General features: G+C 42.4%; 1 protein-coding gene across 1 annotated transcript in view; it reads left to right on the top strand.

Moving 5' to 3' along the window:
• Positions 1–16,835, top strand: part of SYCP2L (synaptonemal complex protein 2-like) — a gene marked incomplete at its 5' end in the record, with an annotated part of 29,822 nt that overhangs the window by 1,175 nt on the left and 11,812 nt on the right. Inside the window, 15 exons of the mRNA XM_009579631.1 lie at positions 939–1,070; positions 2,379–2,403; positions 3,408–3,493; positions 3,627–3,715; positions 3,816–3,850; positions 4,605–4,747; positions 5,191–5,243; positions 5,594–5,639; positions 6,443–6,535; positions 6,625–6,685; positions 7,106–7,254; positions 11,918–12,030; positions 12,671–12,716; positions 14,585–14,661; positions 15,435–15,483. Of these exons, the coding sequence (XP_009577926.1) occupies positions 939–1,070; positions 2,379–2,403; positions 3,408–3,493; positions 3,627–3,715; positions 3,816–3,850; positions 4,605–4,747; positions 5,191–5,243; positions 5,594–5,639; positions 6,443–6,535; positions 6,625–6,685; positions 7,106–7,254; positions 11,918–12,030; positions 12,671–12,716; positions 14,585–14,661; positions 15,435–15,483 (1,197 nt within the window). The remainder of the gene's footprint in view (positions 1–938; positions 1,071–2,378; positions 2,404–3,407; positions 3,494–3,626; positions 3,716–3,815; positions 3,851–4,604; positions 4,748–5,190; positions 5,244–5,593; positions 5,640–6,442; positions 6,536–6,624; positions 6,686–7,105; positions 7,255–11,917; positions 12,031–12,670; positions 12,717–14,584; positions 14,662–15,434; positions 15,484–16,835) is intronic.

Genomic DNA, 16,835 nt, shown 5'->3' on the forward strand with positions numbered 1-16,835 from the left:
ACAATGGAAGCAGAAGGTGAATTTTGATGAGTGCTATCTGTGTAATGATACAAAATTTCTAAATACATTTTAAGTCTTTAGAAGCAAAATACAGTAATTATAAGCAAAATACAATTTTAGTAATAGAATTGATGAGCAGTTTGTGCTTTTATAATTTTAAAAGCTGACATACTCTTTATGAAGGTCCCTTTTTAGATAAGTAGTAAACCAGATGCATTTAATCTGCAGATGTATTTTATCTTCTAATGGCACAATACTGATTTCAGCTGGTAATACTTGTAGTAGCAGAAATGCACTTGTGCCTAAGAGGAGTAATACCTGGATTTAACACAGCTAGGAGGGAAAAGTTAACACTTGCTCTCTGTTAGCAGAGTTGTACCAAGGAGTCCTCAGTCCAAAATGTTGTAATCCTGCCTTGTAATTATGCTTTTCAGGGATATAGTTGCTCAAAATTTCTGTATGGAGAGATTATTAATGAAGTTTCACCAATCTGAGGTCTGTACCTCCAGTGAAGCATAGATTTTTAGTTAGCCATAGATGTGTGATGCCAGGCACTATGTTTAACAACATAAAGTATTAAAATAATTACTTTGAAAAAGCTTAACGAATTTTAAAAACATTATTTCACTGTGAATTGACGTCCTCTAGAGATTTCCATAGGAGTTATGATGCCACTAGCACCGTGCGTTGTGTCGAGGAGGTCCTGAGCACTGAGAGTGGGTGCCTTGAGATGAGAAAGGAGGACAAAAAGAGGGCTGGGGAGGATAAGTCCTGCTGAGTGGGTGTCATGTCCTCCTGGCAAAATTCGAGCTCCTTAATGCCATGTAGCTTTTGACACAGTATGTGACTCTGAAGTTCAAGAACTAAAAAAACTGTCTATGTGCATAGGGTTTCCTGCAGATATATCTGGTTTAAGGATTATTAACTCTTCTTCCCAGGTTTTAACTGATTCTTTTAATTTTTACCTGGTGTCTTGGTTTAGAAGAGCAAGAGCATTTGTGATCCTCCTTGACCCAAACGAAAATAAATTTTTGATGTTACTTCTCGAAGACTTCTTTGACTCTGCATTGGTATGTACGTACATTAAGGGGGCAGAAGGGCTGCCTTTATTGGATAAGAAAGCCATCGTTCACAAACAGCTTTCTGCTAAAAAATAAATAGTTATGTGGACCTTGTGCTCTAGGACTGAGCCTGGGAGGCAGCTCAGGTGGTGGGGATGGGCAATGCCCAGCAGCCTGCTCTGGGCTGGCGTTAGGCTGAGGTTTGATGCACCTGGGAGAAGCCACTGTGGGGCTGCACAGGGCTGCAGCATTTTCTAATGTGAAGCCGAGTGTTTGTTTTTGCAGGAAAACGTGCAAGAAGTTCTGATGCATTTTGTAAACAAAAGCTTTTGTGCTAAAGCCCTTGTCTAAAAACCCAAGTTGCCGCACTGAGCTGCATCTTACGTGCAAATGCGTTTGCCGAGGTGGTCCTGGCGATTTGTTCCTACGGTGTTTGAAATGGCTGATTTACTTTTAAAGAATAATCTGAACTGCTTACAATTCTCATTTAGGTTTCTATTCTAGATGTTCATAACTTTAAAGGTATCGGAGACCCGGTGATGTATATTTTCAGTAGGAAGAATGCTTTTAGCTTCTTTCCCCAAGCTGTTTCCCCAATCTTGTCTGTAGCTTACTGGAACTGTGTCACTTTGTGCCTCAGAATTTATTTGAATACTTATGACTCTTTTCTGGAGACTTGATAAAAGATATTTGAGCAAAATCAAATTTTCTTCTTTTCCACTAACCACATTGAAATTATATGAGATACTTTATAAATTATTTATTTGTCAAAATTTGATTTCTTTGTCTTCCTGGTCCATTTCCTCCATATGCTTTCACTGTGGAGGATGAAGTGTTGTTTTATTTGTGTTGAGTGGGGTTGTTTTTTTAATTATTATTTTTAATTTTTCTCAATGGACTTTAACACTCTTCAGATACCATATGTTATGATACCTAGTACTGTAGTGTGTAAACATAGAATGTGTTTTTTACATAGGCCCATATGTGCAATAAAAGTAATGAAGTGATGGCATGATGGGGGTTTTCCAGGGAACCTGAGGGTGCTGCCTCTCGAGTGCTGCTGAAACCCCCGGGGGAAGCGGGCGCTTCGTTCCCTTTACCCTCCCTGCATAATGCCAACCTGTATGATGAGGGTTACCGTACGTGATATACCTGATCAGGTGGCACTGCTTTTCCTGATGTGGGTACAGTAAAGTTTTATGTTATTTTAGCCCCTGAGAGGTGTGACAGTGGGGGCAAAAGTGCCTCAGCACTTTGAGTACTGCTGTTCTTGGGTTGTGGTGTATTAACGGGGGCTTCCTTTACTTTTTCCATCAGGTGATTTGCAGGTGTAGTAATGAAGGTCAGTATTGTTTTTCCTTCCATTCCTTGATATCCTGAATCTCGGTCTCGGGAGCACATTTCTTAATTCTGCTTGAACACTACCCCCTTTCTCTTCTTCCCTCTGCTCCCTGCCTCCCCCCACCTCCTCTCAGCAATGTTTGCTTTAAATCCTCCTGCTAATTTCCCTCCAGTTAACTTTCATTAACATTTACATCAGAGCACAAAACCTTTTACTGTTTCTTTTTGTTTGCTTGGTTTGAATATGCTGGAAAAAAAAAAAAATCTAGCTGTGGTATCTTGTTTAAATGGTCGACATCAAGTATTTCACTTGGTCAGAGTAAGTGGTGCTTCTGAAAGGATTTGAAGCTAGACAGTCTGCTCTTGCACGTCTATTCCTAATGGCTTCAGGTGTTATTCCCTTGCTGAAGGCAACCACCTCCACAGAATAACATGGTAACTCCTTCAGCCATCCTAACTAGGCGGAGTGATGTCTGTCTGTCTCTCATTTGTTTCAGTGGCAAGATTTTGTCTGTGGCTTTCCATTAGGGCAGGGGAGCAGGTGCTTTCAGAAAGAGCAAGTATCTGTGTGCCCAGATATCCAGGCTCACAAGTCACGTAAAAACGAAGCATTACATTCTGAGCTGGGTCCTTGTAGCTTATTCTAGCGGGAGCAGAGCAGACATGAGCGTCTTCTAGTTAATACCCCAGTGGTTTGCTCTGTTGACTTTGTCAAAAGCTGTATGTTACAGATTTATCTGTTGCAGTTAGTAAGTAGCTTCTCCTTTCTGAACCTATTTAAATAGTTACCCAGGTCAGCAGTTAAAGTATCTGGAGCTTTTTTTACAGAGACGCTACAAGTTCCCTTTTCTGTCTAGGATTAGATAGTTGCAAGTTTTGTTTAAAACTGAATCCCCACCTGGGATATTTTTACTCCTTCAACACCACAAACTGTAGTTGCTTCAACTATCTTTTATATGGAGACCAGCTCATTGCTAGCTGTAACCTTTCAAATTATTTTTCTAGGGAAGAAAGAGCTGGTGAATTTATTTTTACCTGAACTAGGGCATCTAGTGACAGAAGCAAATATTTGCTGCGCTCTGCGGCAGGAGGTAAGACTCGTACTAGGAGAAGAAAATACAGATGCATGCACACACAAGTGTGTGTAATTAGATTAAAAATGTGCAAAATATGTTACCGAATTCTTTTCCTTCTTGTTCTGCCCCTTCCTCTGCGGGGGCAAAGGCTTTGCGGACTCTCAACTCTATACTTGACAGTGTCCCGCGGGAGGAGAGAAAGAAATTCCCTCTGTCTGAAGAGATGTGCTCACTCACGTAAGCGGTTTTCCCTCCAGCTCCTGTAGCTAACACTGTCTTCCCTGCAACAAGAGTTACAGTTATTTTCACTTTAACTCATTGCATTATGTTGTTTCAGGAAAGACCTTGCAAAAACTATACTGGAGGTTGGTGGTAAGAAGTACTTAGTGGTTATTCTTATGAAGCTGGGGTTCTCCGGCTTTACTTCATCTGCTTATTTATTATAGATGAATTATAATTTAAATCATTTCCTTGTGGGTAGTTGATTCTGGGGGAGGAAAATCAGATGGTACTTTAAGAAAATATTAATCAAAAATTGTTACGTGTAACAATGCATTAGTTCTTTCTGGTTAGTATTAGTAATTCGTATTAACTAATAAGAAAAGCTAAACTGATATATGTAGAAAGGTAATTAGATCAGCTTTATGTATGTGTTTACAAAGTATGCTTACTGTTAGTCTTTAAAAAACAGATTTTGATGGCTTTGCCACAATGTGGACAACTTCAGTTAATGAGGTTTATAGCTTCTTGAGTGAAATCTTGTTTGTTTTCTCCTAGCAATAACACTTTCTAGGGCGTTACCACGGTATGTGAAATGTAACTTAATTGTAGTGAGTTAGTGATGAGGCTTTGCCCTCATCCTCTCCCTGATCCTCAGGAACATCTCCCGACGCACGCGTGTGTGTCATGGTTAGCAGCGCTCCGCACCTCGACCTCGCTGAGCCGGGGGAGCTGAGGACGCCTGGAGCTAACGCTTTTGCCTGTTACCCTCCACCTTTTTTCCTAGGTGAAACTGAAGCTAGCTGATGGATATGCCTGTATAGTATATTTGTGCAAGAGTAGCAATGCTACAACCCTCTGTTATGCTGGGGGAGATATTTATCCTGTGCTTACGTTTGCCATGTAGATTATGACCTTCAGGTTGCCCTTTCAGAAGCACTTTGTAGGTTAATGACAAAAAAATGGAGGGATGACCTTGTTCACCACTGGTTTGAAGATAACTATCTTGCTGAAGCTTTCAAAGAGATCAAGGATAGAGAATTTGAGACGGTGAGGGTCCTTATTTTGAAAACAACATACTTGACAAGTCTGTATAGGGGCTAGTTTTGTTTGAGTTCAGTCAGGATGTCCTTGTAAGAAGTTCCTACAAAACTGATTTTATAAATACACAAAGTTAGTTGTTTGTGGATGGTGGTGGTTTTTTTTTTTTTTTTTTAATCTGGCAAATATAAAATGGCATATTGCTAAAATAGCTTTTATTTCCAGGTTGTTTTACTTCTAAACCATAAATAAGTTAATTTTTGTCATTTATATTTGGAGGCTTGCTGGTCATAAGTTGGGTCAAACCATTTGTAGTAACTTGAGTGTTTCTTCCCCAGTGGCCTTTGGCTAATTAAAAGCTTATAATTGGAGTAGAGGTTACACAGCCCAATAGAATAACTTTTTGCAAAGGAAATGTAGCCTGTTTTAATAAGATGTCATTTGTCTTGAAGGACTGCAGAAAATTTCTTAACCAGCTAAATGAAAGGCTTGGGGATGAAAGAAGGTAAGCTGTGAACCAACAGACTAAACTGATGCAGAAAGGGAAAACTAGGATTGTAAACTGACTTGGGTTATATTAAAAAAAAAAAAAAAATCACATCACATGTGAATAATTAAGTTCTTAAGAAAGAGATTTTATTCATTTTAATAGTGGTTCTTTTGAAAGTAAATTAAATAAAGACAATGCATGCTACTAAAAGACTATATTCTCTAAGCTTCTCCAAGCTTAATTTACTTCTAGGAATTATGGATTCTTTCTTGAACAATAAGATTAGTAACCTATCTTAAAGATTTTCTTTCATAAAGTCAGACTCTGATGTTGAATGTATCATGTGAAGTCTGCTTTTCTTCCAGAGTCTATTCATTTCCTTGCATATCTGCTTTTGCTGACACGAACGAGGTAATAGTCCTTAACACTGTGATGCCTTCCCTACAGTGTTACTGCTGTTAAAATGTTACTTTCTGTGGTATAAGGGTTCCCCCCCGCCCTTGTTTTGTATTAGAGAGCTTAATTTTCTGGAGTGTAGAGTGTAACCTTCTATTCTAGTTCAAAATTTTGCTTATTTGTCACTTAACTCCCAACTTACTGCTGCTGACTTTGCTTTTGTATCAGCCAAATGATAGAGGCAGTGCTTCTCTTCATGGTGATGACAGAAGAGAGATCTCTAAAAAGAAACAGGAGGACAGGACAACTCTGATTCTGCCGGCAGAGCTGCTCCCAGACTGCCAGAAGACAAGATTAGCCTGATGCCCATGCAGGAGAGGTCATAGTTGCAGTTATAGATCCTGCAGACTGCTTTACTGGTCTTTAAGTAAACCTATTTGTGACACCGTTCCTGACAGTTGTATTGAATCAAAACCAAGTCGATGGAAGCCGGTTCCACTGCTTCCGCTTACTTCAAGCGCTCAGAAACACAGAAAACTTTCACAGACTCTCTCCCGCCACAAACACGCGAGCGTTTGCGTATTGCCTTTCCCTTGGCTGGTGTAGAGGGGTGTCTGACTTTGTGGGTATGGTTGGGTGAGCGGTAGGCTGGCAACTCACGGGTGGATCCCAATTCTTATTTCTGTAAGGTATGCATATGTGTACACACATCGGTAGGACAACTTTTCCCAATTACGTCTTGTTAAAGAAAACTGAGAATGAGACAGCAGTTGTGGGGTTTTTCTGGGAATGGCAGCACTGCTGTTGTGCTTCCCCAGGTGAAGAAGCCATCGGATGAGAAGCTGGAGGAGTTCTGGATCGACTTCAACACCGGCAGCCAGAGTGTGACTTTCTATGTGGACAGTAATGAGGTAACAGCAAAGCCCACGTGGCCTTGGGTTAGCCTAACGCAGCGGCTGCTCGCTCAGCCCTTCTGATGTGGTGGCTTTGGTTTTCAAAGGGTGCTCTTTGGGACTCTGTGAGGCTGTCGAAAGAAGCAGTCAGCAGTTACAGCCTGAAGGGTAAGATTTTCCAACCAGCACTATTCTCCGTTTGGCTGTGGGTCCACAAGACGCGTGGAGCCAACCTAAAATCTCACCATCACCAAAGAGAGTTCCTGTGTCTTCTCCCCCCTCCCTGTTGTGCCCTTTGATGGTCATCTTGCCCAGCTCTGCTTGTTGGACTGTCTGTGGGCCTGGTTAGCACAATAACCTACCCTCCCTACCCAAGCAAGACACGGCGAGGGGTCAGTTTGTAGATGTGCTAGGTAATAGCGTAATCATCTCGATCCAATGAGAAAGAAATGAACAGAGTAATTGGAAATGCATGGGCCAGATGTAAAAGAGACTTTTAAAAAAACCCCACACACTTATTCAAATGTTTTTGGGGCAGTAGACTGAATGTCTTGCTCTAAAACAGATTTAACTGCTTTTTTTACACAGAGGATGATGGAAAAAAGATTGTTAAAATTTACATGAAGATTCCTGCTACTTTTAACAAAACGGAAGCAACGAAAATCAAAATATCTTTCAGTGCTGAGTTTGAAATCTTAAGTATACTTAGAAAAGTCCTGGGAGATGAAAAAATGATGGTAAGCTCTTGATATAAGTTTTTTTCTTTTCTAAACTATATTTTACTTTGTATACACTGGGCAAAAACATGCAGTGGTTTTTTTGGTTTGGTGTTTGGTTTTTTTTTAATGTCTGTTTATTATGTATCTGTTTCCCTCTTGAGGATTTGTGACTCTCCATGTAGATGTTCTTAGCCTTGGCCTGAAAGAGAGATTAGAGACTTCAGGAAAGAAGTTTCAGGGGACTCAAATTTATGGTTTAGAAGCTGGAAGTTTAAACTGGTTTGTTAATCAGTTCAGTGTTATATGATTACTTTTGCTGAGTTTCTGAAGTAGGAAATAAAGCCTATGGCATTTAATTGCATAACTTGAAGGATAAACATTCTCTTAATTAGCTCGAAGTGTTACATTGCACAGGATGAGCAAATTGTGACACGAGAACCTGGAGAACAGAAAAGGGATGCTGCAAGACACAAATCTTAGATTGACTTTGTAGATAGTACTTCCAGATTAAAAGTAGAGTACTTTTAAAACCAAGTTTTTTATAAGCTAATATAAAAACATGGGGGATGTGTTTAATTTTTTTTTTTGGTAAATGTTAATATGGTTAATTTTTTTATACTTGTGATTCATTCACAGACCATGAGGTTTGCAGAAGACCTTACATGACAGTAAATAGCCATAGTATAGCAGCTGTCACTTATCCTTGCAGGAGCCGAGACATTTCCAAATGGTTAACTCAACTAGCATCCAATGATTTGTTGCTGGCGATTAACAACTGTTAGTCATGTTATTAAGTAGCTGACTTTATTAGATAAAGATTCTACTATTTTTAAGGTTACTTTCACATGAGATTAATTCACACCAACAGATAAATGTGGCTGAAGAGGAGTCTGTCCATGCTGGGAAGCAAGCCAAGCAGAATGAAACAGGTGATTTTAAAATTATTATTTTATTTTATGAAATTTAAATGGTTCAGTTTTAAAATTAGTGTCTTCACTTGCAGTCCACAGCTTGCAGTTAAAAACATTTAAAAACCAAACACCCCCCCCCCAAAAACCGCCCACCACACACAAAAAAAGCAAGCTCAGTTTTCTACTGTTCCTATCTCGTGAACTTGGTAACTGGTGTTCATGGAGTCCCTCTAGCCCAGGGAGCGAGGATGGGGCACCACGGCCATGTGCTGCTGGGATCGCATGGGCAGGGGAACAGCTCACAGAGGCTGGATCTGTGCGCTGGCAGGTAGCCTGGTAAGGCACGTCTCTGCTGCTGGCAGACCTCTGACATGCAAAGGGCGTGCAGTAGTGTTTCTCCACCTGCAGGTGCAGTGGGATATCTATCCTCCCTTGCTTGCCCTATGCATGGTTCCTGGTTTGGCTGCGCTGTGCTGGTGCCTGTGGGAGACTCCCTGCAGGAAGGGACAGTGGCATCTGTGTGCCCATGGAAGCACGGGTCCTCTGATGGACCAACGCTTGCACCTTGGCACTCAATGCCCCTTCCTCTGTGCAGCGGGTACGTGTGGTGGTGCAGCCTCTACCAAGGCTTCCTGCAGGGAGGCAATTTCTGTTTCTTTCCAACAACGTGACGTGATAGAGAATTGTAGAATACTTCTGGTTGGAAGGGACCTTTAAAGGTCATCTAGTCTGCCCTGAGCAGGGACATCTTCAACTAGATCAGGTTGCTTAGAGCCCTGTCCAACTTGACCTCAAATGTTTCCAGGGATGGGGCATCTACCACCTCTCTGGGCAACCTGTGCCAGTGTTTCACCACCCTCATTGTAAAAAATGTCTTCCTTATAGCTAGTCCGAATCTACCCTCTTTTAGTTTAAAACCATTCCCCCTTGTCCTGTCGCAACAGGCCCTGCTAAAAAGTCTGTCCCCATCTTTCTTATAGGCCCCCTTTAAGTACTGATAGGCCGCAATAAGGTCTCCCCGAAGCCTTCTCTTCTCCAGGCTGAACAACCCCAACTCTCTCAGCCTTTCTTCACAGGAGAGGCGTTCCATCCCCCTGATCATTTTTGTGGCCCGTCTCTGGACCCGCTCCAACAGGTCCATGTCTTTCCTGTGCTGAGGGCTCCAGAGCCGGACGCAGTACTCCAGGTGTGGTCTCACCAGAGCAGAGGGGCAGAATTACCTCCTTTGACCTGTTGGCCAACGCTTCTTTTGATGCAGCCCAGGATATGGTTGGCCTTCTGGGCTGCGAGTGCACGTTGTCAGCTCATCTCCAGCTTTTCATCCACCAGTGCCCCCAAGTCCTTCTCAGCAGGGCTGCTCTCAATCCCTTCATCCCCCATGAATGGTGTGCTCTGGTCCCGTTACCCCACACAGAGTGGATGATGCTCTGGAGATGCCTGGTGCTGTTGTGGAAGTGCAGCTGAAGGAGCAGAAATGCTCACCTGCAGCTCCTGTTTGTAGAGAGAGAGATGCGCAGCAGCACAGCTCCTCTCTGCAGGAGGTAACCTGCTGCCGTATGCAGGGGCCTTGCGAGTGCTGCTGTAAATACCTTGCGTTGCAGGGCTCTCTCTGTGTGTGCCCCAGCTACAAACATAGCCGTGTGCCTTAAGGTAGGAAAGGCTCTTAGCTGCACCTGGAATAGCCATTATTTCCTTCTCGCCAGTCTACAGCCAATGCTTTGTATTTCTTTGAACTGGGCACATTGAATTTTCTGTGATCCAGTGGTGTCATTTCCCGTACTGCCAGTGAACATCTCCTGCAAGATGTTTCCTTCCAGGATCATTGGGCTGAGTTTAATTTTCTTACAAATACGATAGAATTTGAGGGAACATGGAGCCTGAAGTACAGGCATGACACTTGCGTGCCTGACCCAAAAGAAGGTCCAAGCCTAGCAATGGTCTGAGGGGAAGAGAAAGTAGCTCCTTCCTTTCCCTCTACCCTGCTCTGAAGTTCTTCTGTAAATCCCCACCAAGGCTGTGACCCACAGTTTGAGGAAAAGCTGCTTTCAGCACAAAAACAAAGCACGCATGATCAAAATCAGTCTTAAACAGGAAATGTTTCCTTAGTTCAATTTCAGTATCAAATTATTTGGGAGGTGGCTTTTTTCTGTGTAGTGATCAGTTTTTAAAGTGATTATTTTTTGTGTGGATTATTCCTTGCAGTAACTTGCTTAACAGGTCTTTCTAGGTCTTCTAAGACAATGAACTCACAGCTCTCTTTCTACTGCTACCACCCACCATCTTAGAAAATGAATCACAAGTTTGAAGAGCCCTTAGATTAGGTAGCATTCTTTCTGTGCTTGTGTTAAAAGCAAATTTTTACTTTCCTCTTAGTTATTGTGCGTTTCAGATTCATCCAGGTGAATACCCGAAAGAGCTACTTCCAGCTCTAGATGTCTGAGAGGGTGACTTCTTTGGTAGTTCTTCCCATTTCCCTCCAGTTACAGCCCAAAATGAGCTAGAATGGGAGTCCTCCAGATTTTGGAGGTGCAGGTGAGGGAGAAGCTCCTTCATCAGTGTCCACCATGAAGCATACACAGAAGTACAAGGTGGGCACTACTACTTGGAGCAATCAAGGAGTACAAAGGGCAGAAGGTAGTTAATCTGTAATGAAACAGCTTTTGCAGTGGCTGGTAGAGATTCAGTGCAGGGAAACGGAGATGGTGGAAGGTCCCGCTGGTCTGTTGCTTTAGCCAAACACAAAGGGTCGTTCCATGTCTTCCAGAGCTAAGAGTCAAGGTAGCAATAAAATGATAAACTTGTACATTTTCATACAGTATGAGGGGCTTAGAAAGGGGTGGGCTCAGGGTGCTGTTTATTTAACATTGCAGTTCTGCACTGGGTAATTTGGAGATGCCTGATGTTTTTGTTCTATTAAACATAATCTTGAGATGTTTGTGCCTAATAAGTTGTACTGTTACGCGTTTATGCAAGTGTGTAAGAATGGAAAGGGTGTGTGTATGTGTGTTCAGTTACTGCAATGACTTTCTCACCCCATTGCTGTTCCTCAGTGATATCGGAGTCCAGTAATTCACAGAAAGGGAAAGACCCGTCAAACTCTGAAAACACAGAGACTCTATCAGACAACTTAGCCTCTCAGCACAGCCAGCAGTTAACAGGAACCGTAGCAGTAAGTGTTTGGTGTATGGTGAAACAGTCTTTGCGCCCCTTTTCCCCCCTCCTCCAGCCTGCTTTTTTATAGCAGACTTCTTCAAAGAAAACTAGTTTGTATCCAGACCCAACAATGTTTTCAAACTCCATCTTTTATCGGTGGGAAGTCAGCCCAAACTCTTGCCTCTGGAGCTGCAATTTTGGCAAAACTGCTTTAAAAAGAAAGAAGCAATTTTACTCCCTCTTATAAGGAGGGGATGCTGGGATGCTCTTAGTAAGAAGCTCATAGTGTCACTTATATGCAGCCTAAAATGTTTTTATGTGTGGCTAATGATGAACCCGTCACCCAGCTGTTGCCACAGGCTAGCACTGAAAATCTGTTCCTAAAAAAAACCCCACTACTTTATTGGTCATATATACTCTCTGTTCATGGTTTCGTGTCTCCGAGCAGAAAACGGTTAACTCTGGTGTCACCGTGATTACAGTGAGCCAGCAGACTGACGTGGAAGATGCTAACCAAGGCTCAGGTCAGGCATGGCTCCCTTCAGTTCCTTAAGTCTGACCCAGTTAAGTGTCACCCAGGTGACATGGTGAAGGCTTTGCTTTTGTGGGCCTTACAGCAAAAGCAGATAAAGCGTTTAATAGTAGCTCCAGAGGGTGAAGCTGTAGTTTCCTTGCCTCCTTCAGCAAAAAAGTCCAAAACTCCATCTCCAAGGATGAAAGCTAAGCCTAGGTGAGTGTCTTGCAGACAAAAAGTTGCAAGGTGGGTTTTTTCTGGTTTTGTCTTTTTGTTTTCCCTCCCCTGGGGTTTTAATGCATGTGATTGAGGCTTATTCCATCAATTACTAAATGGAAAAAAAAGATTCAGTTTTGCCACCCCGGCTAGCAAGGCTGGTCGCCCAGAGTTACAGTACTTTAGAGTTGCAGAACGGTGATGTTTGGTTACTGGCTTGGCTGCTACTTTGGTGTGACTTTTCTCTCTCATCATTGATTTAATCCAAATACAAGATGAGCATACAGCTGTATTACAGAGAATTTAACTTCAGCTGTGTAACTACAGCTCACCAGATATGTAGCTATTCGTAGTGAGGACCATGACTTTTGTGAAAGATCATGTGAATTTGAGTTCACCTTGGCATTAGTAATACCTTTTTTTTCAGAGCTTTGCAGGACAGCATTTCTTATAGTTAACAAGTTGGACTTCTGTAGAGCTACTGATTAGCTTTCTACCCTACACAATTTTTAAACCACTGCTTTGATGCTAATTGGTGCAAGTTTTTTTCCCCTCTTAGTACTTCACAAACCGACTCTTTGAGCTCTAAATGAACAGCCCCTCAGCACTGTATTCCTCTCATGTGTCTTCTCGTCCCCAGTGAGAAGCCCCTAGAAGAAGAACCCATGGAGGATTCAACACCAAGGGTATGTTCGCCTTGAGGCCCACCTGAGTGAAGAGACATGGGGCAGGGAAGAGATGCTCTGGTGGAGTTGCAGAAGAAAGCTAGGATGGGTTGACCCACTCTGGCCCTTAAGCGGTGTCCTGAGCCCACGTAGTGTCGTATCTGATGTAACGTGCCATTTAGCACCAGGAGTGATCTGCAGAGGCAACAGCGGCCAACCTCATTCTAGTGTGGCGCAACCACGTAATTCAAGCTCAGCTGTTTATTCAGTGTATGTTCCCCTGCAGCGGTGTGCTGTGCTTGTGTCCAGGAGCACAGCGTGTGGGCAACCAGCCTGGCCTTGTGTGGGACAAACTCGTGTGTCACAAGACTTATGCGTGGTCTGCAAGAGCAAAGCTTTACGTCCTTGTCGTGGTTTAACCTGAAGGGAAGCAAGTCTTGGAAGTCTACACACATATTCATTCAGTTTTGTATCTGAGCTCTAATGATCCTCCCACACTAGATCTGTCTCTGTACTCCCGGCATAGGAGCTTGCAACCTGGGTAAATTAACAACAAGTAACTGAGCCATTTGTAGTCGTGTTTCTTTAGACAACTTGAGCACTTGGAAATTTCTATTAATGTGTCCAGGTATAAAAAAATTAATCTATGCACTACACGAGAGAAATTAAATTCCCAAAGCAGTATTTTTCATTTGTAGTAGGTACTTAGCTTATATAAGAAATCACATTTTAGACTTGTTCTTGGGTTTACATTTCCAGGTACTAGTTTTAGATTTATTTTTTTTAAAATTATTTTTTAACTGACCGTTCAAAGGTTCTGTAACACTTGCCCACTGCACAATGAATTCAAAGCTTTTGAACTACTTCTTTGTGTATCCTCACGTCCTTGGCTCCCCAGTTTCAGCTCTGGGAATCCCATACTTTCTGGTAGGAAAGAACTGCAGGAAAGAGTTGCACCTGGACAGTTGTTACAATAGGAGGAATAGAAGTTCCCTGGCATGCCTTATTTCTGCTTTTAGCAGGCTCTAGGATAAGAACACGACTTTGTGTATTGTGGTTTTAGATCCTGCAACTCTTTTCTTTTCAGAAGGATGCTACCTGGGAAAAAAGAAACAGAAAAACAAGTTTGGCCAAGCAGAGGACCGAAGGCAGGTATGACACACGAGCCCTGTGCCCGTGCAGGGGCTGGTGTACCAGGTGATTTTAGACCATTTCTAGCACTAATGAGGGGACGGTGTGCCCACGGGATGGGCTGTCTGAACGGAACAGACAGCAAAACAAGTAGGAGGCTATGAAGGGTCATAACTTGTCTCAGTGCTTTGGGTCCCCAAAGCAATAAAGACTTCAGAAGCTAACTCTAGTCTGCCAAAAATGCCCTCACCTCTGTGATACTACGTCACGTTGTTTTTTCCATTTTTCCTCACCCAACCGTAATCCTCCCATCCTCCAGTGAGTTGAGTTATGAGTGGCACCTTCTTTCATAAATACCTAAGCTTTTTCTGATATTGTCCCAGTTCTTTGGCATCGTGTGTCCTAGAGTTTCAGGACGGTCTCTTTCTCAGTTTGTCCCTTTCCCTCACACCCATACGTCGATCTGCTCATGTTCAAGGCTATCGGCACTGCGGGCAGAAGCACTTGAGGGTTTGATGGCCGTATGCAGTCTGTGGCACTGAAAGTCTGTCTTGTTGCACCCTCCTCCTCCGGTCTCTGCCAAGTGTTGTGTGCAAGTTAACGTCTGCTGCTGGGCAGGAGAGCAAATGAACAGTACGCGAGGATCTCTGCTGCCGTTCTGGCTGTTCCGGGGCTTCCTTGGGTGTCCTGCTTCAGTCTACTGACTCTTAGCTTAAAAAAACTCCAAGTGTTTAAGTGAAATTTTTGATTGATTATAGATAAGAATGGGAAACCTTGATGCAGGACTTCATCGTTACTACAAGTTCTGCGTTTTAAGACCAAATAACCTGATGCGGCAAATACCAGTCGTAAAACAGGAGCAGCAGTGTAGAAGTTAGAGATGGAGAAGAACTTCTTAGTTTGGTCATTCTGCTCCCTCTAGTGTTTCATCTAAAAATGAGCGTTTCTTTCCTTCAGGAAGTTTTAACGAGGAGCTCAGTTCTTCAGTCTTCCTGTTCTTTCACTAGTAAGAAGGGGAGGGTGTACCGTATGTTGAGCAATAATTGTAGGATTTTTTAAATCGTTACAATTTGGAGAAAGAAATAAAGGTACGGTTAAGTTTAAATGTTGAAAGACATGACAACAAAATCTAGATGCATATAGAGAAGCGATTAGAGAACAAACATTAGGTGTTAGAATTTTCAAGAGGGAATTAAATGGATTTTTTTTCTCTTAAATGCTTCTGAAATTATCTTTCCATTCATGATTTCTTCCTACTATGTACTGTTATTGGTGATGTGGGAACAAAATGTCCACTACATAAACAGGGATAGGCTAACTTGTATCTTCTGAATATTTCTCTTAAAATTAAAAAATTTATAATTGAAAGAGTGAGAATCAAGACAGACAATAATAGAGACCAGGTAGGAAAGGAACAAGTATTATTTTTAGAAACTGAGAGAACAGCATTTTTAGGCATATAAAGTATCCAAGTGTTTACTGTAGAAGGGCGTTCATAGGGGAGGGGGGTGGAAACAAACTACGTTATCCCCGCCATATTCTTAATGAAGTTCTATAGGGTGACTCTTCGCGATTGTATTTCAGTGCCACATATATGTTGTCTTGCAGGAAAGAAATCTATGACTTTGAAAACTCGGACTCTGCAAGTCATGAAAAGGTAAAGTTGAGACAGAAGCTGTTAGGAGATGCGTTAACGTCCCAGCTCAGCAGAGTAGTAACTTGAAGCAGGGGATATCTCTTACTGCAGAAATGCAGTAAGGATGGACACGCTGTTATAGCAAAACAGACAACTGGGAATCTGAGGTTCCTGTATTTCTGTATGGTGCCATACATGGAAATGTTTTTTTGGGGCGGGAAGAGCACTCATCACTACTTGAATCTTGAGGTGGATACTGTATGATAAAACCAACTGCAATAGGAATTTGAGCTGTTGCTTGAGTGAGGCTGGGGGATATCTTTGCGATTGAAGGCCAACCTCTGTTTGCGTTTTACTGAATATTGAAAGCAGATTGCTGCGCATCCTTCACTTTGTACTCTTAGGCTAAACCAGAAGGGACTGAAATCTGTTTCGAGCCACGCTTGGCACATTGGGAATCCTGGTTAAAGCCGGTCATTGCAAAACTTTTGTTGGAAATTCAGCTTGACTTATATGTGCGGACTGTTAGAAAAATTGAATAAAAATGAGTCACTCTGCTCTGAAACTTTGACCAGCACGGGTTTTCCCAGGAAGCTGAAAACTTGCTCCTGATGGCTTCTGTCAAGGGGGCTTCCCCGTACAGACCCTTTGGCTTTCAGCCTCTTCCCTGGTGCAGGTGCTGTCACTGCTGCCTGTTAATTCGGAGGCGATGGGTGCTTAATGGGACATCCCAAATTTCTGTTATAAACTGGACGCCGTCCAGTCCTTGCTACTGCCACTGGGTGTCAGCATAAACCCCTGCTGCATGGTACCCTGCCCAGCGTCCCAGCAGCCCTGTCCCAAGGCTGTCCAGGTACTGTGCGCTGCATTTACAGCACGCTGCTGCTAGCGGTGTTAGTGCTTAAAATGACGTTTCTTATGGCATTGTTGCTTAAAATAAGCGTTATTCACAAAGCAAGGAAAAGAGAAAGTAACTCCATTTAAGATGACAAATGTTTGTCTATTATAATTTATGACGCTGTTTCAATCAACAAATCCCACTCCATTAAAAAAGTTGAATTTCCATGCTGAACTCGTAATCCATTCCTCCTCTAGCCCTTTCGAGTCCTGATAGGTTTTAATTTTGTAGATTATTTTACGGGGTAATTGAACTCTAAGACAAATACCTGCTTCTGTTTTAGGTCGCTGAAGCCAAAGGAAAGATTCTTGGCCAGAAAGTCTCTTCACAAAATCAGAGGTACAGGATTATACATGCACCATCCATGAACGTTTTGCTCTGTGAAAGAAGAGTTCATTGACTTAGTTAAGCTGTTTTAAGTTGGGATCAGAAAGGCTCTGCGATGTTTCTAATAAAATAGTTTCTTGCTTAGCTG

Source organism: Fulmarus glacialis, unplaced genomic scaffold (genome assembly GCF_000690835.1).
Source record: "Fulmarus glacialis isolate BGI_N327 unplaced genomic scaffold, ASM69083v1 scaffold5086, whole genome shotgun sequence".
NCBI lineage: Eukaryota > Metazoa > Chordata > Aves > Procellariiformes > Procellariidae > Fulmarus > Fulmarus glacialis.